The 25,801-nt window shown below is 42.4% G+C and overlaps 1 protein-coding gene across 1 annotated transcript in view; it reads right to left on the bottom strand.

Annotated features, from left to right (window-relative positions):
- The window catches only part of GLP1R (glucagon like peptide 1 receptor), a 58,778-nt gene extending 47,414 nt beyond the window's left edge, over window positions 1-11,364 (bottom strand). Inside the window, exons 1-2 of the mRNA XM_040612174.1 lie at window positions 11,274-11,364; window positions 9,876-9,986 (exon numbers count right to left, since the gene is read on the bottom strand). Coding sequence (XP_040468108.1) covers window positions 9,876-9,986; window positions 11,274-11,343 — 181 coding nt within the window. The 5' untranslated portion in view covers window positions 11,344-11,364. The remainder of the gene's footprint in view (window positions 1-9,875; window positions 9,987-11,273) is intronic.
- Window positions 11,365-25,801: the final 14,437 nt, after the last annotated feature.

Raw genomic sequence — 25,801 nt, 5'->3', positions numbered from 1 at the left:
CTCACCTGGGTCACAATAGGGCATGCCATGGACAGCACGTGAGGCAACACCTTGACAAACACAAGGTTCTCTTTCTTTTTTCAGCCCTTCTCCCCAGTGGGCACAACCAACACAGATGAATCTCTTCAATCGTAAACATAATGCATCTCAACACTTATGTTTCTGCTGCTTGTGTCACAGGGAATAGGATCTGCAGCGTTGCTCTGCATGATGCTATTACAATTGTAGGAGTCTATAATCACAGCTTTTGGGGAGGGGAAGATACCACACAGGAGGGAAGTGTGAGGGTTTGCCGAGTTCATGATTTAAACAGTAGACAAGACTAAGCTAGACACTAATGCCAGGTGGGGACTGTGCAGATGATTTCCATCATCTCTGCTGCACCACAAGAAGGTTTGCCTATACCTCATAGCCCTAAGAAAATCGCTTTTAAAGAGCGTAAAACCCTCATAGTCAGACTGGCAACCTCCGGCACTTGGCAGTTCCGAGGTAATGCCCCATTCCCACCCAAAGCCTCACACAGAGCCCACACCTACCTGAAGACCCATCTGGAAAAGCAGTTTTGTCACCAGAGGGGGAATAGGGAGTTCTGGAAAAAGGGTCTCAAATGTAGGTTACAGCAGGTGGAAATGGAAAAGAGCTGACCTGGACATGTCCTTGCACCTAAAGGTACTTTGGAGCAGCAATCCAGTCTCTGGCCTCTGCATTACTGCATTACCACATTCCCACACAAAGCTCAGTTCAAGCAATCTCTGTGACTGGCCAAAACTACTGTGCGACGTACAGCTGTGGTCCCAGATCTCCATGACTCCCTTCAACCTATTAATCAGACTCTGCATCTGTAGTAATCAGCAGCAGCCACAAGGTTATTTACTACCAGAGATCATCTGGTAGTACTGCTGGGTTATTCTGCCACCAGAGAGACTCGCAGGTCTTTCACATCACAGGCTGAAAAGCTATGTTGTTCCCAGGGGTCCCCAGGCTGTGCTTTGCCTGCTCCTCTGGGAGAACAAAGGCGCAGGTATCACCATTGCAACACATAACTTAGTAAAGAGAGGATAATACAGAAAATAAAGGGAATTATAGGAGACAAGGGATTCAAGCAAAGGTGAATGGCAACATAAATCATTAGTTAAAGGAAAGGATTTATAACTAGGAAAAAGGAGGATCTAGAAAGCATTTGGAATTACAAAGCATTGAGGCCTTATGGTCAACAGCAGTTAAAGGCATACAAACTTTTTGGCCCCTTACGTGGCATAAGAAACATTCAGGATTTAATAAGAGCTTGGTAGTTCAGGAGTCTTCCAATGGCCTGTGTAAGGTCGTATTGGAAGACTTCACAGCAGTACAGAGCAAGTCTTTAGGTCTTATGTCTTCACCCAGGACTGAAGAGAATCCAACCCAAAACTGTTCTGACTCAGTCACAGCAAGTAGGACAATCACAGGGCTGCTTCAAAATTCACTGCAGTGCCAGAGCAAGATACCAATACAGATACAGACCAGCAGTCAAGCCAATTTAGGCATCAGATGCCTCAAAACCAGACAGGTTCTAAGCTAAAACAAAAGCAAAGAGTTCAGAAGATTTTGAGCTGAGATCTGAAAAAACAGCTACATCTGTGTTAACGCAAGCTTGCGGCTAGCCTTTGTGCAGCCCAGTGCATATACGAGCAACTGATGTAGCTACTATTCACGCAACTCTTGTCTGAAGCTAGTACCTCTGGAAGGTTTTTTTAATTAAAAAGGATTTAGTGCTATTAAACAATAAAATATCAGAACCCCAAAGGAGGCATAATTGCAAGATGAATTGTGCAGCTCCACAGTTTCCAAATCCACATGGTGTTATTGGCAGCTGGCCTTCAATTATAAGAAGGTAACAAGGAAAAGCACGCAGCCAGTGACAGTAAGGTGAGGTACCCGCTGTCCCTTAAAGGAATACTGCTCCCCTTGGAGGTTTCTGCAATGATCGGACTTTGAGACAGCCGCTGCCTTAGCATAGCATATGGTAATCTCACTGGCTACAACACGGATAGCAAGATGTGCAAAGTTTACCTGGTGTAACTTCAACGCTACCAGAAACTGAGTAGCCTTTCTCAGTTTTCACCAAAGGCAAGGTTTGGCCCAAGACACATATGGGAGCGAAAGCTTTGACTCAGGCAGCCAAGAAGTACGTGAAATTTGCCTTCAACAAGCTTTGGCCATGGTCCAAAATCTGTGCTGGCACCTTCACAGAACAAATCCTTTTAGCAAAAATCTCCCTCCTGCTACTTTTCAGCATCTCCCCATGAAGACCTGCCCAACAGTGGGAGTTGCAGAAAAGCAAACAGAAGCAAAGCAGAGCTGGAGTGAAATAGCCCATACGGGCTTGAAATTGTTGTAATTTGCTCTTTCAAACATGTATAAGCAGGCTAAAAAAAAAATAAAATCAACTTTGGTTTGGTTTTGGGTTTTTTGAGGGTGGAGAAGAAAAATTCATGGCAGAAGCTAAGCATCTGTTTGTTTTGATAATCCAGATTTCACTTCATATTTTCAGAGCATTTCAAAAACACCACCTCAAAAAGTCTTTCCAAAGAGCAAATTTATTAATTTCACTACAGAGTCCTGAACAGAATGCTTTGTTTGACCAAAATTAGATTCCACTCCATCTTCTGTTTGCCCCAGTGTCACTGCTTCTCATTGTCCCAAAGGGCTTCACTACATGCACAAAACTATATGGCACTAGAAGGAGACAGATGACTATGAACTCCTACCATGTACTTACAGCCCAGCAGTGTATGGGTTCCTCATTTGTTATGATACCAAACCCCTGCACTGTGCTGTGAGACACATTAGCCACCTATTTCTCATTCCAGTAACGATGGTTTAACCTGCGTTGAAGCAGAGGCTACTCTAAACCTCAGCTCCTTTGGCTTCGGTGTGATACTTATTACCCAGATGCCTATAAAATCCTTATTTCACAATTTCCTGTTAATTAAAACCATACTACAATGCCCAGTATACTTGAAGCAGATGACTGCTAATACTGTAATGCTGTATTAGCATTCAGCTGCAATCACACCAGTCAGGAAACTGATCTGCATGAGGCAGGTGGGGGGGAGACTCAAAGGAATGAGGACAAAACCCCACATTTCAGCTGGATGAAATTCCCAGTGTAGTTTGCTGCACATCTACAGAAGGAAAACAGGCAGTAGTGAAGTGCCATGGAAGAAACATGTAATAAACCAACCTTTGGGCCCCATCCCAAAAGTATACTGGCAACCCAGTGCCCAGCATGAGCTATGAAACAAAAAAATCCCTAAAAATTCAGGCTTAATTCACTTGCCTGTCACAAAGCAAGTCTGTAGCAGTACAGGGTTACGTGGTTTCAGACGTAAAATCTTGGTCTAATGTCACTGTCTTTCTTCTATTCAAGTATCAGTGGCACATTCACAGCCCTCAGAGTCCCATCCTTGCAGACAGCACACCAATGCAGAGTTTGGCAGGAATGCTGACACGCAGTAGGTGACAAAAACCCCCAAAATGTCTCAGACTTAGCATTTCTCAAGAGATCTGACACACAAGTAGGACAGTATTGATTGTCCCTGCTGTACTTTATAGGCTGCCTTAGCAAGCAGCACTTTGAAAAAGGCCAGAAGACTAATGTGATCATATGGCAAGCGATGCTGCAAGATAAAACCTTGCAACTGCATGAATTGCTTAGCACCAAAGACCTGCAGGCCCATCCTCCATGGATTTGTTTGTGAAAGACAAGTCTTGAGTCTCTGTACACAAAGTCTGAATAGATGTACAGCACTGAGAACACCAGTTTTATTCTCGAGTTTTTCAATTAACAGATTCCCATATCCCTGCAATTGCTCTTGTACCTCAAGATGAGCAATCCAAAGACCTGGAGAAATCTTTACTGCTGAACCCATGCCCAACAACGTAAGCAGTAATTCAGAAGCTGATACATTAAGGAAGAAAATTACACCTTAGTGAGCATCTCTGTGGAAACAAGTAGAGACAAGAACCTACTGACATCATGGGGGAATCAGACCAGTGACACAGCACATACCTGCTGAGCAAGTAAAAAGTTCTCCGTATCATTTTCGGCTTACCGCTCTGCTAGGCAACCTGCTGAGCTACATCTGCTGCTGAGATCTGCAGAAGGGCAAGCTCACAACTGACAGCTACTAGGGACAAGAAGAGTGGAACACAAACAAAAATAAAAGCTGTTAAAAGTATAAGGTTTGAAAAGCCTGTAATTGATCAAGGAATTCTCCAGCATTACAACCCATTCCATGCAAATTTGTTTCCTATCTCCTACTCTGGCCAACACCAATGGAAATTACTAACACCTGACTGACAGTGTCTACTTATCAAGAATTTTCATCTTAGAAAAAAATTAACAGGAGCAGAGAATCACAAACCAGCCATGATTGGAAGAGGACTCTGGAGATTCCCTAGGACAACACCCCACTCGGAGCAGGGTGAACTAGAGCAAGTTGCTCAGGCCCATGTCCAGTCAGGCTTGACCACCTTCAAGGACAGAGACTCCAAAACCTCTCTGGGTCACCTGGTTCCAGGTGTTTGACCAACCTCCCAGTAAAGTAATTATGTTTAAAGGAAATTTCCTGTATTTCAATTTGTGACTGTTGACAAGATCCCCTCTGAGCCTTCTCTTCTCCAGGCTGAAGAATATCAGCTCTCTCAGCCTTGCCTTGTGAGACACTCCCATCCATTAATAACCTTCATGGTTATTTGCTGGACTTGCTGCAGCGTGTCCGTGTCTGTCTCATACTGGGGAACCCAGAACTGGACAAAGGACTCCAAGATGTGTCTCACCCCCCAGAGTAGAGGGGAAGTATCATCCTGTTGGGCTGCCAGTGATGCTCTTCCTAATACAGCCCAGGAAGCTGTTGTGGTTTTTGCCTCAAGGGCACATCGCTGCTCATGCCAAGTTTGGTGTCCACCAGGACCTCTAGGGCCTTTTCTTCAAAGCTGCTTTCCAGCTAGTCAGTACCGGTGCATGCTGCTATTCCTCCCCAGGGGCAGGTCTTTGCATTTCATTTTGCAGAACTTTGGTGGATTCCTGTCAGCCCATTTCTTCAGCCTCTCAAGGTCTTTCTGAATGGCAGCACAATCATGTGGTGTGGTGTATCAGTCACTCCTCCCACGTTTTTATGGTCTGCAATCTTGCTGAAGGTACATTCAGTCTCATTATCCAGATCATTAATAAAGATGTCCCTTGGTGGTGGGTACAGCACTAGGGGATCAACTTCCAACTGGACTTTGTGTTTCTGACCACAACCCTATATGCCCCGCAGGCTGAGCCAGTTTTCAGTTAATTTCATTGTCCGCTTGTCTAGTCCACGCTTCATTGGTTTGTCAATAAGGATGTTATAAGAGACAGTGTCAAAGGCCTTACTAAAGTGAAGATAAACACATCCACTGCTCTCCCCTTACCTACTGAGCTAGTCATCTCATCAGGTTCGCCAAGCATGATTTCACCTTCATAAATCCATGCTGACTACCCCCAATCACCTTCTTGTCCTTTATGTGTTTGGAAACAGTTTCCAGGATTATTTGCTCTATAACTTTCCCTGAGGACTGATGCAAGACTGATCACCTATAGCTCCCAAATTCTCTTTCTTGTGCTGCTTGAAGATAGTGGTGACAATTGCTTTCTTCCAGTTCTCAGGAATCCCCCTCGGTTGCCATGACCTTTCAAAGATAATCAAAAGCAGCCTCACACCAGCATCAACCAGGTCACTCCGCACTTGTTAGCGCATCCCACCAAGTCCCATGGGCTTGTGTATATCCTGTTCAAGTGATCCATAATCTGATCTTCCTCCACTGTGGGTAAGTCTTCCTTCCTCCAGACTTTACCACTGATTTCAGTGGCCTGGAATCGCTGAAGGCAAGTTTTACCAGTAGCAGCCATGATGAAGGCAGCATCCTTTGCCACAAAATCCTCCTGCCCCATTCAGCAGTGGATCCAGATTTTCTCTCGTATCTCTTTAGAAGCCCTGTTTGTTGCCCTTCACATCACTTGTCAGATTCTGGGTAGGCTCTGGCTTTCCGAATCCTGTCCTTGAATGATCAGTGTCTCTATATGCCTCCTGGGTCACCAGTCCCTGCCTCCAACTCCTACACTTTTTATGGAAATGTCCAGGTCATAAAAAGACTTGCACTCAATGCTTGCTGCATTTCAGCACCCCATCATAAGCAGTATTCAGTTTCAAGTATTTATTTCCCAGGGGACTTCTGGAGGTATAGTTTGAAGTCCCCCAGTAAACTTTTTACCCACTTGAAAACCTGACTCCTAATCAAAGGAGCAGCAGCCTTAAATGAGCAAGCTTGGCTGAAGCACTTCATACTTCACTGAACATGTTTTGAAGGTACTTCCCAAACAAGTTTTTATCTTTTCATTTTCTCCATTTTCATCAGGTGAAGAGATAGAAGCTCTGCAGTGCTAGAATCTATTTCAAGTTCCAAGTAGGGGGCTAAGCAAGAACAAGTAATAAGCACGTTTTAGTGATTACTGTAAATCACAGGGTGTCCAATTTCCTATTGCTCTAGATCTTCCGTTATAAAGATGTTACCTTTTCATCATGGCAGCACATTAGCATTCACTTTGAATGTGACTCCACAGGATGTCATGAAATAGTATCAGGTCATGGTAATTCAGGCTCCTAAACCGTGTACCTGGCAGCAATACAAACTTTTTGGTTTATACTAGGTAAAGGGCTGCCTCCTTGTTCCATTCTTATTCCTCACTGATAAAAGGGAGATTGAGGTATACACGCAGTACGTACAACAAGTAACATGTCCAGTGGTTTAATGACTTTCTGAAGTACTTCTGCAATCCTCCCTAGCAAGGTGTTATACAAAATGCTGCTATTCTTTTCACTGAAAACAAACACTGTTTTTAGGATAATTCATTTTTTAAGACTTATTTTCAAAAGTACGAAAGATATTGCACCTTCCAATAATTTATTAATCTGCAGTACTGTGTTAAACCTTGACTTTCTTCAGCAGTGATGTTTCAAGTGCAGTTGGAAGTCAAATAACTGTATCCAGGGTCTTACAGATTGCAAGTAAACAGGTTTAGAGGAAAGAAGTTTAATCCTGTGAAGCATTTTAGATATCCAGAAAGATTAGCATTATTGGAAAAAATTCTGCAGCATTCAATAGTTTTATGCCAATTAATTATGAAGTAAATATTAATTTAATATAGTTCTAAAAGCTTTTTTACCCATTCTAAAAACATAACATCTTTGTTAATAATCTGAAAAGCTTTAGCAAACATTTTAACTTCCAGTGTTGTCAAATTGGCAGTTACTACCAAGACAGTTGAGATAATACTAAAGATGTGCAGAAGTTAGAAGTATGGACACAGTAGCGTAATATACACAGAGTAGAATACAAAGCAAGACATCTGAAAAGGGGGCAGGGAGAAGTCACTCCAACATAGATGTTCAGCACAAACAAGACAGGAATAAAGCTGCCAAAGCATGCAGGTCACTTAGGAAAGCAGTCAAGGCTGAAGAGGTAACCAAGAGGCAGCAGGACCCTAGAGCACGGTGACAGAAAGAGCAGAGCAGATCATCTCTCCCACACACCACAGATATCCCTAAACACTAAGTACACTATTGAAACCCTTGAAACCTTAATGTAGAAGATGCACCAAGTTAGAGTAAAACAGCAATCCAGACTCCATAATTTTGTTTTAGGGACTTACCTCTGAGACAAGCTCAAAGCTAGCCAGACAGTTAAAGGGTTGCAAGAGTTGACCTGATATTTCCCCACACACACCATCACATTTGTACGTTTCCAAGCAGGAGCTGTTAAGTGCTACAGCAGGTTACCAAGTGTACTGGGCATCTGTCCAGATGTTGGCAGCAGGGGACTGCAGGGTGGCCTCTGAGGAGAGCTGCCCCATCCTGGACGGAGCTGGTTCCAATGGACCCACTGCAGGGCAGAGCTGAGCCCCTCCACCAAGATGGTGCTGCCTCAGGGGAAATGTATGTAAGAAAGGGCCAAACACTGCCTGTCAGTGAAGAGTCAGAACAACAAAAAAATAAAAAAAGTGTGAGAAACAGCCCTGCAAGCACTGAGGTCAGACAAGATGGAGGTGAGGAGGCACTGCAGGCACCAGAGCAGAGACTTCCTTGCAGCCCCTAGATGGGGCAAATGGCCACCCAGCATCTTTCCCTCCTCAACAGGATGGGGGAGAAAATAAGATGGGAAAGCTCAGTGGTCAAGGTAAGACAGCAGCTGGGAGAGGTAGTGGGCAAAACTGGTACTGGATGTTGCCAGAGAGGCGAATAACTTTAGGGAGTATTGTAAAGCGGTAAAGGGACGAGGGGTCAAGTTTTATTGTGTGTGTAGTTTGTCCAGCTTTGTTAGTGTTCTGACAACATTTTGATTTTGATGGGAGGATTTACGCACACACACACCCACACACACACACACACCCATTCAAGATAATGACAGTTTAATGAAGAAAAGCAAAAGCTGCATGTGCAAGCAAAGCAAATTAAGGAATTTAATCACTGCTTCCCATCTGCAGGCAGATGTCCAGCCACTTCTTGGAAAGCAGAGCCTCAGCACACATAACCAGTACTTGGGAAGACAAACACCATATCCATGAATGCCTTCACCCCCTTCTTCCCCCTTTCCCTGAGCTTTTATTGCTGACCACAGCATCCTATGGTAGGTAATATATCCCTTTGGTCAGATCAGGTCAGCTATCCCAGTTGCATCACCTCCCAAGCTCCTGCAGACCCCCAGCCTACTGGTCTTGGGCAGGGCACGGGTTGAAAAGAAAGCTTTGATGCTGTGCCAGCACTGTTCAGCAACAGTCAAACCACTGGTACATTATCAGCATTTCCAGCCATAAATACAAAGAACAGCACCATACAGGATGCTGCAAAGAACATTACCTCCATCCCAGCCAGACCCAGTACAATCTCCACCCCTTATTCCATATCATTTGCATCATGCCTATGCCCCACACTATCCAATACATCTAAGTACCCTCTGACCATCCCATTCCTTTTCTTTCTTATTCCTGAAATTCCTCCATACCAACACTTACAACATGTAGTGCACACTTAAACCATCTTTATGTCTAGCAGTCAGATTTATACATCCTCAATTAACCGTATCCTCTGATCCTCGACAGGGGCAAAAGCCAATTCACCACACCAAGTTAGCTAGCTAATAAACTGTTTCATTTAGGCTTCAAAACATAGAGAAGTCTTCACAAAGAACAAGCTATACAAGTCATTGTTTTCAAACACAGAATACTGAATGAAGTGATCTAATATACATTGCCTTCAAGTGGCATCAAATGTGTATGTACATAAGAGTGTAAAATCTAAAGGCAACATTCAGTCCTTCCGAGGCAAAAAAAAGTCTTTGCAAACACTGACAATGCCGTCATCTTGCAGCATTTTGAGAAATACGTTTATGTCAGGAAGCAGCACAAAACACTTGCACTTTAGATTTTCTTGTCTTTATTTACCACAGGACAACCTACTGTCTAGCTTTACTACTTCTATCTCAGTTTTCAAACTACACCGTTATTATCGTTAGATAATCTTCAACAACCACCACAGTTCTATTTTAATAGTCACCACTATTCAAGCAACAAAAACAGGTGAAAGCACAAAATTCCAAACTAAATGCCACCCTTCAGAACAGTTTATTCTCTCATTTTAATTTTCTCCTGCTAAATGGAGATAGAGTGTATCATACTAAGCCTCAGTCCTATTTATACGTTGCAGCAAACTGACTGCACTCATAGCCATTTAAACCAATTTCATCATTGCTAAGACTGCGCAAGAAAACAGCGTTGGTTTGAGGCTGTGCTTGTAAGGAAAGGCTCTTACCTGTGTCAGCCCAGGGGAGGTACCAGGGGCAGCTGACATTCACATAGGTACCAGGCAGCCCGTCTGGCCAGCAGGCGTAATCGTCAAATGTTCTGTTGCAGAACTTGCCTTCTGCAGAGAGATGGAAGAGGGGGTCATGCCACTGCCTTGTATTAATAGTGCAAGGCGGAAAAGACTGAAGAACAGAAGATAAGAGGAAACACGGACACATGCACTTAAGCCATAACAGCGTTATGCAATTAAGCTCTGATAGGGAGTTAGACAAGATTTATTTGTCCAAAAGCGTTTATCCCCACACAACAGGAAACTGTCTTTTCAGGGGGGAACTGAAGAACACATTAGGGCCCTTGACTAAATCAAGGGAGAAGAAAGGTAAATCAATACTGATCCATCCTCACCTTTTCTCTTTTACCCCCTTACGTGTCTCAGTTTAAAATCATTTTTGCCATGAATACTGTAGATAATCATTCATGAGAATGGTTCACAGTCATGCAGCTGGGAAGTCTAGCCTAATATATAGATTGTTCAACAACATACCCACACACAACCATAACTTTGTGTTACAGCTTAATCACCACGAGAATACTTCCAACTTCAGATTTATTAAACTGTCGTTCTCAGAAGGCAGCACTCAACTGCTCAACATGATAACAGAGTAGAGGGAGATTAACGTTTCCCTGCCGTTGTTGTCATCAGCTACTGCTCTTACTCTGCTATAATAATGTAGTTAAGAGAAGGAAAATTAACGGTTTTGAAATAATTCTTCACAGACTCAACTTTAGACCCATCTTATCTTTCTCAGTGTGTCGCAAAAGCAGAAGAGGCTGCACCACATCCATTTGTGAGCACCACTGACAAGTCATCAGTGTCCTCTAAATACCACGATGCTGGCACATCACAGCTGCTCTCAGCACACTACAGCAGCTCAACTGCTATAGACAAGCTGCATTCTCATGTTTATTAAGATATATATATTTTTTTAAAGCCTTTTCAGCACTTTACGATGCTCAAAATAATTCATGGCAACTTGAAGGCCCACAGACTGCTAGGTCAATGTGAACAGCATGGTCCCAGATTTCCCAGCACCTGTGTGGCACTCTCAACCCTGACCCCTATAAAGTTTCAGGGTACGCTGGTTTGATGGGCTACAGCCACAACTTTCCACTGAAAAATACTCTGGACCTAAAGACTAACATCTTTACAATTAAATTGTTCTATAAAATGCTTCCTCAGCAGAGGAAAGAGACCCACAGAGAACAGGCGGAAGCAAATGGGATAAAAAAGAAATGGACTGGAAAGCAAGCTGGAGAAGAATTTTAAATTTCATAATCACTCCCTTGATGCTGTTACGATGCATTTTAAAAATTAATACAACCTATCTCTACCAGGCAGGCTTACCTGTCACGATGGGGGGTGCCTCATACAAGTATTGCAGGCATTGGAGCTGATACTCCTTCCACTTCTGCATAACCCCAGAGAGGGACCCATCTGAACTCTGAAAAAGAAATCATGAGCCTCAGACATTGCAGGGATTTAAATGCTGTTTTTTGTGCAGCCTGAGTAGGCGGGTGTGAAAATGACTACCATAAGCCAGAACAGCACTGCTTATCATATAGGGAACAAGATGCTGCTATGCATTTGCCTGATTGCTACTGAAGAAATTTCTATTTGTACCACAAAGAACTGAAAACCCCCTCAACTACACTATGTCCTCACTGAAACTCAAACTGAGCTAAGCCTTACTCTCTTCAACATGCCCCAGTTGCGTGATTTATTATCTCATGAAAAGACAGGGACAGCAGCAAGTCCTTTCAGGAGAGGTTTTCTTTCCCACAGCAGTATTGCTGCTCTCCCATAAACGAGACCAAGTTAATTCATTGTATTCAGTGGATACTCCCCAAGCACTCTTCCAGAACACGGATGAAACCTTTTCCAAGTCAGCTTTCCTTCCATGAGCAACAGCTTTTCCCTGCATCCAGCGTATTTCTCCTGAAACCACAGAAAGGGCAAGGACCTCCTTTTTGTGTGGTTTCACAGGCTGCAGGTTCCACCACCAGCTACCCCAAGTACTAAGGAGATGGGGGAAACGTATGTATAAACTCTGGCTGAGCACAAAGGAAATCAGCTGTTCTTAAATTGCCAAATTTAGCAGTGGCTGCTCACTCAGCCCTAGGGGATGCCCGCCTGGCTCACAGGGACCCAGCTTACTCACTGCAGTTAAGTAAAGAGACATCAGTCCTTCTCTCCCCTCTCCGCAATCGTATAAACTGAACTGCAAGTGTCAGGATTAACAGGTTGTAACTGATCAATAACGCAGATAATTCAGCATTTTTTCCAGAGAAAGGCCCAGCATGGATGCCCCAGATACACAATTAACAGCATGAACCTAATGGTACAATACATGGAGTGGTGGAGGAAAATTCATTTAATCCCAGCTGTTGATCAGTTTATTAAGTGAAGCATGAGAGTAAATAACCCTTGTAGAACCCTCACAGTTTCAACTGCTAATTTTTATTTTCCATTTGTGCTTCTAAACCTTTTTACAGATGGTTAGAAGGAAGCCAGGGCATGGGAAGGATTGTTTTAAAATGAAGAAGTAGTTTTAAACCTATACTGCATTTCAGGAAAGCCAAATTGAATGCTGTCCACTACAACCAACTTGACTAAAATTTAGACACCAGTGCAATCACCCTGGTGTAAAACAGAAGCAGAAATGGCATTTTTTGACTACAGACCTCTCAAGTCCTCTTCTCTCGTATCCTTCCAAATAAGAGGGGGAAAAAAAAAAAAAAAAAGTGTTTGAAAAAAACAAAACACCACATGCATCACATTTCTGCCTGGATTAAGCCACCACTTAATTACAAAGATGCTCTTGTACACATAAGTACAGCATTTAGTAGATATCCATGTTGCATTTCAAGAATAACTGCCTATATTTACATGCAACTTAACTGTAGCTAAGACCCTCATAGCCATAATAATAGAAGAATTTAGCCAGCTCACCCTGAAGCCCAAACAAGCACAAGTCTGTGGATCTTTGAAACTCTGACCCTTGTGAGCCCGATTTAAATCACCTTATCTATGCCAATAAATGCTGTCAAAGTCTGTCTGTGCTGAAGTCCCTAATGTAAAATGAATGTGTCCTACTGAAAGTTAACCCCATGTGCCTATGGAAACACTCAAACCTATAGCGTAGTGATCTATGCTCAACATACCTGAAGGAGAAAGAAAACATCATCAGTTAAATTAGGCCTACAGGTGTGTCTAGAGAAACACATAACCAGTAACTCAAACTAAAATGCCATCTACAGATCCATGTAGGCTGAATAAGGATGGATGACTTGAGTTCAGGGAAAGGGGAAAAAAAACGACTTTCAAACCTAAGCTTCTCTCAAGCAGTCTTTAAAAAGTAACTTCCAGGTTATGCATTGTTTAAAAGGTCTTAATTTTACAAGGATCGTTATGGAAGTTATACAGGACTCTTTCACCACCCTCTCACCACCAGGTTAACACTTTAATAAATTAATTAGAAAGAATATATTCAGGATGAACTCTTATTATTCAGAATAATTTCAGAAGCTGTCATACATCTTCCCAAAAAAGTAACTATTGAACATGCATGCAGATGACCACATCAAGTTAATCCAAATTCAGCTTTTAAAATCATTACAAGATAAAGATGCATACAGAGTTTCATTTAGAAACAAGACTCTACCTTTTAAAATATCCTGAAAGTATCCTAAAACTGCTTGCATTAAGAAAATTAGCTCTTTTGGAGTCAGTAAGCCTTAAAGTATTTTCTTCTAAATTAAGTTTTCATCTATTGCCTTCATGAATGCAGGAATAACCAGCCTTAATTACAACTTCGGAAAAAGCAAGCCTCTATCCCTCCATTTAATGAAAAAGTAGAAACATTCTACTTATATTAGTTTCTCATAATATGAAAAGACAACTAACAAGGAGATTAGCAAACTATAACAGTAAAATAATTAGACATGCCTTTTTGTGAAGTGACTGATTTGGTAGACAGGTTTTTATTATCTATAGTCTGTAGCAATAAGACAATCAAATATAAATTCCAAGGCTACATAATTTGTTCTCTCTACACAACAGTTTACTCTGGTTCAGCTAAATAGCACATCAAGTTAAATTTGATTTTAATATATGCTAATCCCCATTTCCCAGAGATTTTGGCCCATGTGAGCAAGAATCACAAGCTATACAGGGCCACAGATTTACAATCTGAGTAGTTATTAAAATAAGAGAGACTATATTTTCTTGAAAAGTGATTTAATTTCTTCTGCAACATCAAAACACTAAACACATATATATGATGACTAGGTTCCTGGGTCAGTACCCAAAACTTGCAGCAAACTGCAAAAGTTCAAATAGCTTTATTAAACTCAGGACTGCATGTTTGTTACTAAAAGCACTGGGTGTTGCATTTTAGTTGCAGGTTTGGTTGCTTATTTTTCCCCAGTTATACTCAATGATTGGAGGAAAAATAGCAGTAGTTTTTCTGTGGTGAAAATACTTCACAGAAGGATAGTGGAGAAGATGGAAACATGTCTGACTGGTTATGGGGTGGAGTCAGAAGGCAAGAATGGATGAATGACATTAAGGAGAGGAGTAATGGTGCAGCCTAAGAAGCATAAAACAGATCCAGAAAAATTAAGACAGACAAGAGCACAGAGACTGGGAGCCTTTCAATGTATGTATACAATTAGGCATAATTAATCCAGTGATAAATTAGCTCACTCAACAGGCAGAATTCCTCACAAATCCTTAACACCTTTTAGAAAGCTCCTTTCTGTAGCTGTCATTTATTTGTCTTCATAGACTCTACTGTAAAAAGGAACCATTTAAATCACTTCCCAACATCTCTTAAACTATCCCTGCTATGACAAAAACCACATCGACACAGATCCATGGTGATCAATGGCTACAAAAGCACTATTCTAATGCGACGAAACCTGAGCACGTGGAGTATAAACCTGGAGGCGATTCGGAGCCAGACAAAACACGCCATTGAACTGCATCATCCAGAGTGGAAGGGAGGATTCTCAGGGCTTCAGAAGCAGCTGGCAGCTCCTGGGGTTATCTTCTTCTCTTCTCCATCACCATATAAAAGGTCTCACATGCAAGACAGTGAGAATTTCCTCCTTAACATTTGTATTTCTTATGTCTTTGGTTGTCTGTTTTCAAATGCAAGCGCTTACCTCACAGCTTTTTCAGACTTTTAACATTTCAGGATAATAAGCAAGACTTCAAATGCTGCTAAAGGCTCACATATAGCGTTACAACCACTGGGACCTCCAAAATGCTAATCTTAGTCTTCAAATGAAAAAGCTAGGCAACCTGGCATCGAAGCACACTTTGGTATGGCCTTGGTATTCTTCCCTTGGACAGTAACGATGACATACCTGCCTCCTGAGAGAGGGGTTCAAATCACATTTACTGCCTTTTATCTCAGAAGTACCAGTGAGTTACTTTTAAATTATACTGCCCTTTTTCAACAGTCCAACGTGACACATTATTTCAAGGCTATTCAGCTCAGGATCAGCACAGCAACCAAGTCCAAAATTGGTGAAGACTGCACCAATTACAAGAATTACTAGCTTTATGCTCATTCTGACTTGACATTCTCTTCTGTGTAATACGGATTTTCTTAATTCACCTGTTACATCAGAATAAGCTATAGGTCTGCATCAATAAAGGCAAACAGAGTGGAAGCTAAGCTGGCCACCTAACTGGTTTATTCAATTGATAGCGTGGACATAAAATTGAACTTAGGAGAGAGTTCTGCCTTCAGTTCAGAGCGCGAATGGGGAAGAGCACAACACTGCTAGCCCAGAGCGCTTTGCTGTGGCCCAATATCACCTTGCATTTACTGGGATAAGATTCCAAGAAATTTGCCTTTATTAGGATGTAACCCAAGTCCAAGAAAGAATGATTTCCAGGCTTCAAACCTGAATGAATGAATTCATGTGGGGCTTAAATACAGTCACCTTCCTGAAAGAACTTTCCCACCTTGCAAAATGCTTTGACTTGCCACAATAGAACCTCTGGGAACAGAAGTTTAAAAACAGAGGTTGTAGCACAGCACAGTGCCGCAACAGGTCTAGCCATTCACAGAACACTCTTATCTCCCCCTGCAATGCCATCGCTTCACTTCTAATTTGAAGTAAATCTGAAAGCATACGAATGGCAGCATGCTATCACTGCCTTGCCCTAAGCCAACCAGTGAAGATCCCATTTCTCAACAGTTACCACAAATTTATCAAAAAAGTCCTGCAAATGATGCTCCAACCAGCAGCTCATAAGAACAGTTATGTTTCTTTAACTGATGCAGGAAAAAAACTCACCCCAGCACTAAACCAAAACACCCAACACTGAACTTCATATGAATAGAGCCCTTTGACACACTCACTGTTCACCCCATGGCAAACCAATCCTGTTGAGGATAAGCCTTTCAAGTACAATGCTTTTTGAAACCCAAAAGAGATTCTAGAAAGGTGTTAGTATGGCAGCAGGCTTTATTGTTCAAGAACCAGCTCCCCCCCCCCCCGAGATGAGATTTAACTTGATTTTATTAACTACTTAGTACAACATCTGTGTAATGAACTATTCGGAATCCATTACAAGCAACATCTCCAACAGCCCAGTTACTCTCCTTTAAGCACTGAAGCTATGTCAAAGAAGAAAGTACATAAAAAATTACAGTGCTGTCTCTACTATAGATAACACAAAAGTAGTATCATTAAAGATACCTGAGCTATACCTTTTCCAGAGAATCATAAAAAGAGATCATACTTTAGGACATCTGACACCCTCCAAATTTCCATATTTATCACATTCTTCCCATATTACAATGCCCAGTATTGAGTTCAATGTAGTCATCTGACATTAGGCAACACTAAGCAACCCTCTGAGGTAAAGTCATTATTTTCGTATTCCCCATTCCGTAGGGCTACTTGACTTATCAGCTGCTGTAACATTAATTACGCTTCCAAAGTCATATTTTAAAAGATATTTTGTCAGCAGTTGGATCATTCTGGAAAAATCCCTCACCCTTCAGAAAAAACAAATGGGACGAAAACAACTTTTCTTTCAGAGAAAAGTGTATTGCCAGCTTTGAGGGGCTTTTCCTGTAAATGCTTCTGTTCCCTAGTAACTAACGAACCAAAGACTTCAGTAGCTGAAGAGCGCCAGAAAAAGAAACCTTTCAGCATCCTTCCTGCTAGTGAAAAGCAGCAAACGAGCTCCCACAAAATGAGCTACCAGATTCAGCGAGAAACTCCCGGGTGACATCTGCCAGCTGAGTTTTCTCTTCGGCTGCAGCAGCTTAGCACTTACGAGACCTTCAATAAAACCAAAACCTCCCAGGATTTTGATAAAGGCAAAACTTGAAAACTGTTTCGCCAGCTGTCTAACCATGGAGCCCCCTCTATTCTGTCACTGTTTTAAGACTTCAAGTTTCATGAGATCAAGCTTTTGAACTCAAAGCTACAAGAGCAAGCTCTCATCAGGCACTTACATCTGATCAATGCCCAGAAGAGACACTCCTCCTCTGCCTGCCTCTTCGGAGCTGCTCAGCCCAGACCACCAGCACACCTCCAGTCCTGAACAGTCACACTGGGCTTTCACCAGCTTCCCAAAACACACAAGATCCCCCCCCCCCCCCCTCCATTTCATCCTTTGCCTGAGCAGCTTTCAAAACAGTATTTCAGCTCATACAAGGAGCATCCTGAAAAAGCAAACACCACTATTAAAGACAAGAATATGTATAACAACACCTGTGTGGTGCTATTTGTTTTGGTGGGGTTTGTGTATTTTCAGTGGTGGTTGGTGGTGGTCTTCTGTTTGTTTGTTTTAAACCAGCAGCTGAATCTCAGCATTCCTCTCTCAGCTGAAAATAACTACTGCACCACATCATTCCTCATCCTGCCCTGCCTGCCCTCATGCGTTTGTTTGTTTGGGTTTTTTTCCTCTTTTACACACCTGCACAGCTTCAGAAGGAGGGGTTGGTTGTGCTCAATCCCACAGCAGCCTGGAACAGCGCACTGATCACCAGCCCCCTCTCCTCATTCTTAAGACCTGTTCTTGCTAGATTAAGGAGAAAAGGGTAAGCATATGCATCTCCTGAAGAAGGTTTGGAAATGCAGAGTGCTTCCTCCCAGAGCTTCAGATAAGGCATTTTACAAAACCAAAAGTGACCTGAGGCACACTCCTGCTTCTCAGTACTTCTGTTGACTAGGCACAGGCAGCTCCCGGTTCAGCTGAGTTACCGTGTCACAAATCATTCCAAATACATAAGCTGTCTGAACAGGCAGAAGTCAGCCCTGACCGCAAGGGTTTCCACTGCAAGACCAGACATCCCAGGTCTGTCTTGGGATACTTCACTCGTGCTTTGAAACTGACCACTTTTCACACCCATCAATCTTTTTGTTCTGACAAGTGCATTTCAATGAGAATAATATCCCCTTGCCCCTATCATTTTCCAGATCAAGGCAAAGTATTTGGCATTCAGAGGCATAGATATCAAAGCAAACGTTTAACACGTAAATCAACTTGCATAGCATACAGTCTAAAAATCAAGGGAATAAAGTACAGCCTAATATTTCATCATGCTGCAAAACTAAGTATCATCTTCTAAAGGCACAAATAAAATTCCTGTAGGCCAGGTAGGATAGACTGAAAATGCGGTACAAATCTGTGTTTGAGGGTTTATTTTATTGTTTCTGTCTTCAGTGATGGACAGACCTGGGATGAGAAGTTACCTACAAAGGTTATTCTGCCCCATGAAGAGCTTTCCCAGCCTGGAAAGAAGTTTCCTCTTTGGTCACTGTAAGACCCATGAACCTGCATGCTTACAGTTGAAGCAGACACATGTTTAAATTGACAGCTGGTTTTACCAGAAAATGTTATTTTCATTACAGTGTCTTTCATCTGTTCTGGTAAACGTTCCTGTCAAGGATGTGTTACATCAGCCAGTCAAGCGTGACAAAAGAAACTAGTGAGCAACTATGCAGAGACACAGAAGAAAACAAAAGCAAAATCCAAAAGCAGCTATAACTCCCAGACTCTTGGAGAGCAGAAAGCAATCTCACAATTTTAGCGAGAGACATAGTGTGCCAGCACTCACAAGAATTATTATCATAGGAGTCCTGTACAAGGAGATTTTACTGTGCATTGCAAAGCTAGAAATATACTTTGTGAAGTGCTCTTTAGAAAAAGACTTTTATTGATGCAGTTATACAACAGAGCAAGCAAAACAGCAGACTAAAGAGTTTAAATTGCATTTTTAGACATACAGAAGGTGTAGCACTAGAAGTGCTACGGCACGAACAAAGGTAAAGTTGAACAGTGACGTGGGAGCAGGAGACACTACAAAACTGAAGATCAAAAGAGCACTTCAGATCTACCCTCACAGATTTAGAGACAAAATGCAGCCTATGCTACTGGAAGAGGAACTCAGCATTTCATTAAAAATATTGTAATTACATAGAATAATTTGGGTTGTAATGGACATTTAAAGGTCATCTAGTTCTAATTCCCCTGCAATGGGCAGGGACATCTTACACTAGATCAGGTTGCTCAAAGCCCCATCCAGCCTGACCTTGAACATTTCCGTGGATGGGTCACCCACAGCTTCTCTGGGCAACCTGTTCTAGTGCCTCAACACCCTCATATGAAATTATTTCTTCCCGATATCTAATATAATTCTACCCTCTTTTAGTTTAAAACCATTACCCCTTGTCCTATCACACTACAAGACCTGATAAAAATCCTCTCTCCATCTTTCTTATAAGCCCCCTTTAAGCATTGAAAGGCCACAATAAGGTCCCTCCAAAGCTTTCTCTCCTCCAGGGTGAGCTACCCAAGTGCTCTCAGTCTTTTTTCATAGGAGGTGTTCCAGCTCTTGGATCATTTTCATGGCCCTTCTCTGGACCCACTCTACAGGTCCACATCTTTCTTGCACTGGGGGCTCCACAGCTGGATGCAGCACTTCAGGCGGTGTCTCACAAGAGCAGAGGAGGAGAATCACCTCCTTCGACCTGCTGCCCACCCTTATTTGTATGCAACCCAGGACAGAGCTGGCTTTCTGGGCTGTGGGCACACATTGCCACTTCATGTCCAGTTTTTCATCCACCGGTATCCTCAAATCCTTCTCTGCAGGGCTGTTCTCGATCCATTCATCACCCAGTCTGCACTAATACTGGGATTGCCCTGATCCAGGTGCAGGACCTTGCACTTGGCTTTGTTAAGCTTCATGAAGTTTACATGGGCCCAATTCTCAATGTCCCTCTGAATGTCATGCCTTCCCTCAAGCAAATCAACTGCATCACTTGGCTTCGTGTCACCTGCAAACGTGCCAAGGGCACACTCAATACCCTTATGTCATTAGGAAAGATATTTAACACTACTGGTCCCAGTACAAACCACTGAGGAACACTGCAATCACGTACTGTCACACTGGAGTATAGGAACAGTGAAAGGTATATGGGATTGAAAAAGTAGGAGATTCAGGGTGGAATCCAGACAACTGATCAGAGGCACGTACATGTTGAGAGGAACAGTAGAAGTGCCTCGCTATGCCTCCTGCCACAGCTGCAAAGAGGTGCAGGTTGCCCCTGCACCCTACATCAAATCTGTTAGTCCCATACAGGGTCTTGGATACTGCAGAAGTTTTGAGCAGCACTACATTTGGGCAACTGACTCATCCTGAAGGTCTCTGAGCTGCTAAAGCAAAACAAAGCAAAGAACATCTGTCAAAGCTGGACTTTTGGCTCCTCTTGCTGTGGTTTAAAATGCAATTAGTTAAGCTGGCTCTTTATGACATACAGAATCAAGTGCATTTAACAGGATCTATTTCTTAAGCTTATAACTGACTGTTTTTTCTTTAACAGCCAGCAATGGTCTGGTTCCACAGCTGGCTGAGCAGAGACATAGGCAGAGCCTGCAGTCCTATAGAGCCAGGGAATTGCAACATTTGAGTTTCCAAGCACAAGAAAATAAACAGGACTTCACAAAAGAGCCCCCCAAAAAATAACAGTCATCACAACCTCAAGGACTGAGTGAACGTCACCATTGCAAACCTGTATTTTCACCAGGCAAGAGAAACTAAATCTTTTCACCTTTCACACCAAAGCTTCCCAAGGAAGTTACGCTCCCCCCAGCTTTCAATCAACTACATAACAGTCACTCTTAAAGAGGCATGGTGCTGGATCAGAAGGCAAGGTGTACAGTTAGCTATTTTTCCCAGGATCACGAATCCTATAGTAACATAAACCCGATGGCCAGCCTGCCATCCCATCACCGCAATCCCTGCGATGAGCTCAATACAAAGAAAGAAACCCCAAATAAATCAGACAGATTGACCATCACAGACTTTTCTCATAGTGAATGTGTTCCCATTTACACTTAAAACAAACTTAGTAAAAAAAAAAAAAAAAAAAAAAAAAAAAAAGGAGGGGAAAAAAAAGGGGGGGGGGGGGGGATTTAATGGAAAACCAATACCACAAAGCTATTTAAAAAACAGCAATACACAAACCCAAAGACTCCAGTATATAATTTCATGGGTGCTGCAAATACTCTTGTCTAGAGATTGCTGGAGAAGAACGAAATCAAATCTGTATGGCTTTTGCAGTTCTAGTTGAGGGCAGTAGTATATTTTGGTTTAAACCGACAAGAATTAACTCCCTCAGCAGCTCATTGTCACAGCGGCTCAAGGTCCACCGTCCCGTTCCCTGCCATATTGCTCTTTCCTGCCTACCCATCGCGCTGCCAAGGCAGTTACATGTAGCGCCTTCGCAAATTGCTAGTGTTTTCATCAACAGTTACGACACATTTGAGAACAGAGCATACAAGTTCTGCCAGTGAAGCTCATTCTCTAGACATCATCTGTTTCCCTTCCAAATATTAAATAAAAGACAATGCAGAACTACACCTTTGCATAATGCAATGACAGGACAGAATCTCTACAGTGACGTTCTTGCAGTGAGGTACCATATACAGCAGATTTCACATTTACTTGGTTGGCCGCAGCGTGGTGTTTTACAGCCTGCATAGAATCTTACAGTTTTCAGCATTCATCCCATACGGCTGCCAAGCGTTATATTCCAAGGGCTTGATTTGTCAACAACAAGACAGAAGCAATGTTCCATAAAGGCTAGAGTCTTAGCCCAATATGGAGAAACATTAAAATGAACAAAAGAGAGTAACAAGGCAAACAAAAAGGTGTAATGAGATGCCACCCAGGGTCTGCACTCTGATCACGTGAAATACAGAAGTAACACAGGTTGACAAAGAAGGACCAAATCAGCGTGCTTGAAGTTAAGCTCCCATGGGATTGATCATGTTATTTTACCCAGTGTTTGAGAGGTAGATCTTACAGTCCCCGGACATCACAATCAATAGGGTACACAAACTAGAAGAAAAATACCTGGCATTACACTCTACTGCAGCAGCATCCTCAGAGCTGTGCTCCCAGAGGGAGACAGATGATGTTACCACTTCCACAGACCACACAAACATGGAACTTGCATTCCTGCCTTCATCCCACCTCCAGTGCCCTTTTTCTTCTACCTTCTTTTAGAACAGAAGGGTGTATCTTCCCTGTACAGGGGTAGGGTTTGGGGTTTTTTTTGTTTTGTTTGGGGTTTTGGGTGGGGGTTTTTTTGGCTATGGTCCTGAAAGCCTCTAAGCAGAGCATCATCTTAACTTGACAACAGCCTGCTTTATTTGTGAGGTTTTGGTAGCTAAGGCCACACAGTCATTTTCTTCAGATGTGATGTTACAAGCAAGAGTCAACAGCAGATATGAGTGCACTACGATGTTTGCTTTCACATCTGCACAGTTTTACATTTGCTTTTATTTGAAGAAGCCAATCCAGCTTCCTTGAAGGCAAAAAATAAAACAGCTCCAGCCTGAAACTTGAATTTTCTGCTTTCTCATTCTCCGAGGACAGTCCTCACCATCTTCTACAATACTTCAAATTACAATCAGACAGAATTCATCTAGTTACAAGACACAAGAATGAAAGCCATAAAACCCAGAAGCTTTCATTAATTCATTCATACATTAATTGACATTAGTGTTTTCTCCTTTTTTTATTTTTTTATTTTATACCTTTAATACAGGACTGATGCTTTTAGATCTTTTCATAGGACTAAGGAGGATGAAGACTCTGAAATCAAGATATTCCAAACAATTCTTAGCTGTTCAGTATTTCATCTTAACAACATTTGTTACCACCTTCGACTCAAATGATTTCGAAGGTCAATAACACCCTTCTCTCCTCCCCCTTTACAAGTATCTTTCAAATTTATCCACAAGAGATTTACTTCCCAGTTTTCCTACAGTCCCCCTCAGCCAGGGAAGGAGACTACAGAAATACAGGGAAGTCAAGTTTAATCACAGACTACTTACTCTAGGGCTGCAAAGCAACTTATGAACCACACTATTACTATAGGAATCAGATCACACTTTTCCTCTAATCTAATTTAGTCTACCACAACACCTCTTTCAAAAAGAAGAAGTAAGTTTCTTCATTTTAGCAGCATGGCAGAATTGAGAGATGCCAAGCATAACAGCAAGCAAATGGGTGACCAGGACACAAACAGACCTAGGAGTTTTATCTTTTCCTAGTTCCCCAGGGAGATGACAATAGTATTGGTTCTCTGAAGTTAGTACCACGACAGCTGCATGTGTAGATGACAGAGAAGTTAATTAAAAACCCTTCTGTATGCTTAATCCGGAGATCTTGCTTCAGTATACCCTTTCCTCAAGCTCAGGGGATTTTGTAGTTTAAAAATTTTAACAAGAACTAATCCTCAAACACTTATTTAAATAGTCAATATTGGGCCAGCCAGTTTATCAGACATTCTACACCATGAACCTCTCAAACAAAAACCCCAGCAATTTTCCCAATTCCCTCTCCAGGTATTTTGAATGGGTATGAAATAAAATGAGTAAGCAGCCTGCAACCCGTTTCAGCATCATGCATGCATCAGCTCACTGTTCTCCCTATTCCTCTACATTCTTACCTCTGCTGCATTAACCTGGCACACATAATATTCAAATACTAATACTCAGTCCCTCTTCTGCCCAGAGATTCTGGCGCTGACTGCTGCTGATTCAATTTGTGCAAATAATCTATGCAAGTTCTGCAAGGCAATGCCATATGCTGCCATGCTTCTGCCTCTCAACAGCAGCACGAGAGAAACTCAAATGCAAGATGTAACCACAAGTTTTTCAGAAGTTTATCCCTACCCCTATCTTCAGGGCACTTCTAGCATGCTTTGGTCTTCGTCAGTTGGAGTATCACCACATCATTTTCCAAATATGTGGAAAAATTGGTGGATTTTCTTCATTCAGAATCTTTACCCGCCCCAGAGCTGGATCTTTTCTTTAGGTGGATATCGCAGCCTTCAGCCCTGCAGGACTGTGGCAACAGTCAAAGACAGTCATAACTCAGCACAGAAATCAGCCTGCCTCACCCTCAGTCCTTCTTTCCTTTCCGTACGCCCACAGAGGTACACGGAGCTAGAGAGGTTTGTGGCTTCAGCCACCGAACTGAACTGCGATTGTGTTGACGGTTAAGCTGAGTGGACTTACATTTCTTCCCACCCTTCTTTGGGAAGGCCTTCAAAAGAAAGGGGAAAGCAAGCAACAGAGGAAAACTGCTGTTCAGGCAGCAAGCACGCTGGTTTTCAGAAAGCAAGAGATAGGATAAAGCCCAAGAGCAGGGTGAGACAACTTCATTAGCCAAGCCAAGAAAAACACGCAGAGACCTTCCCAAGAAAGCTGTTCAGCCTGGACAAATGGAAACACAGACAAAAGAGCTGCCCCTCCAGTCAAGTCTCTGACCTTTGTCAAAACAAATATTTTAAGTTCCGCACAAAGCTTCCCCTCTCCCAGCTCCAGTTTTCAAAGCACTGAGGGAAGCAGTGACCATACAGTAATAAAGCTGAAAATGGATAGGTCACTTAAAGGAACTAAAATAATTCCATTAGTTCCATGTAAGTAATTTCACAGTCACATATTTCCCATCTGACATTAACCTTAAATCAAGCAGCGCTTGTAGGTACAGAATGGATTCACCGAGGAGGCTAGAGAAAAAAAAACAAAACACTTGTGAACTTAAATAGCAGTGGCTTTATTTGATATGTGTTTTCTAAGGAAAACTGCTCTCTGAACTAACTTACTCTGCAAAGAACTTATGTTTTACATCTCAGTTCATCCTTAAAACATAGTTCTGGAGCACAGAGACATCTTACAACATAACTATCAGCATTGAAAACAGTACAAACCAGCACTGCCGTTGCAAGAAGTGGTTTCTCCATCCCCGGAGAAGGTTGGCATCTCCTCCCCCAGCGCCTCGCTCCCCTCTTCTCTTTCTGCCACCACAAGCACTCATGCCATCACACTGTGAGGCCAGACAGGTAAACTCTCCAGGGTGAAATTAAACAGGCAAAATGTTTAAGAGGGTAAGAGTGGCTGTGAAGCAGAGACAAAAGCAGCACAGCTCACAGTGAGACATAAGAATAATCTTAATTATCCACCATCTTAGAACTAAGAGGAGCCTAAAAATCAAGCCCACTAACTGTGCAAAAATGTTAAGCTAGGAGTCAAATGGTTATTGCACACAAAGCAGCAAAGACTTGAGGACTTCAAGCTCTTGGAGAAACAGCCCTTAAGGCCTCGCCATCTTACTTACGTTACTGGACAAGTCATGATTTTTCACCTTTTGCCACTAGGAAGGGTATATGACAACCACAGTGACCTTGAGGCCAGAAGGACCCATGATGATAAGCTCATCAATTTCCTGGATAGCACCTTCTAGAGCCCCACACTAACTGCTGCATCCACCTCACACACGCTAGCTTAACCAGCAAATACCACTCAGATACACATCTAATCTT

The sequence above is a fragment of the Falco naumanni genome, chromosome 12 (genome assembly GCF_017639655.2).
Source record: "Falco naumanni isolate bFalNau1 chromosome 12, bFalNau1.pat, whole genome shotgun sequence".
NCBI classification, from domain to species: Eukaryota; Metazoa; Chordata; class Aves; order Falconiformes; family Falconidae; genus Falco; species Falco naumanni.
This window is presented reverse-complemented; position numbering and strand designations above follow the sequence as displayed.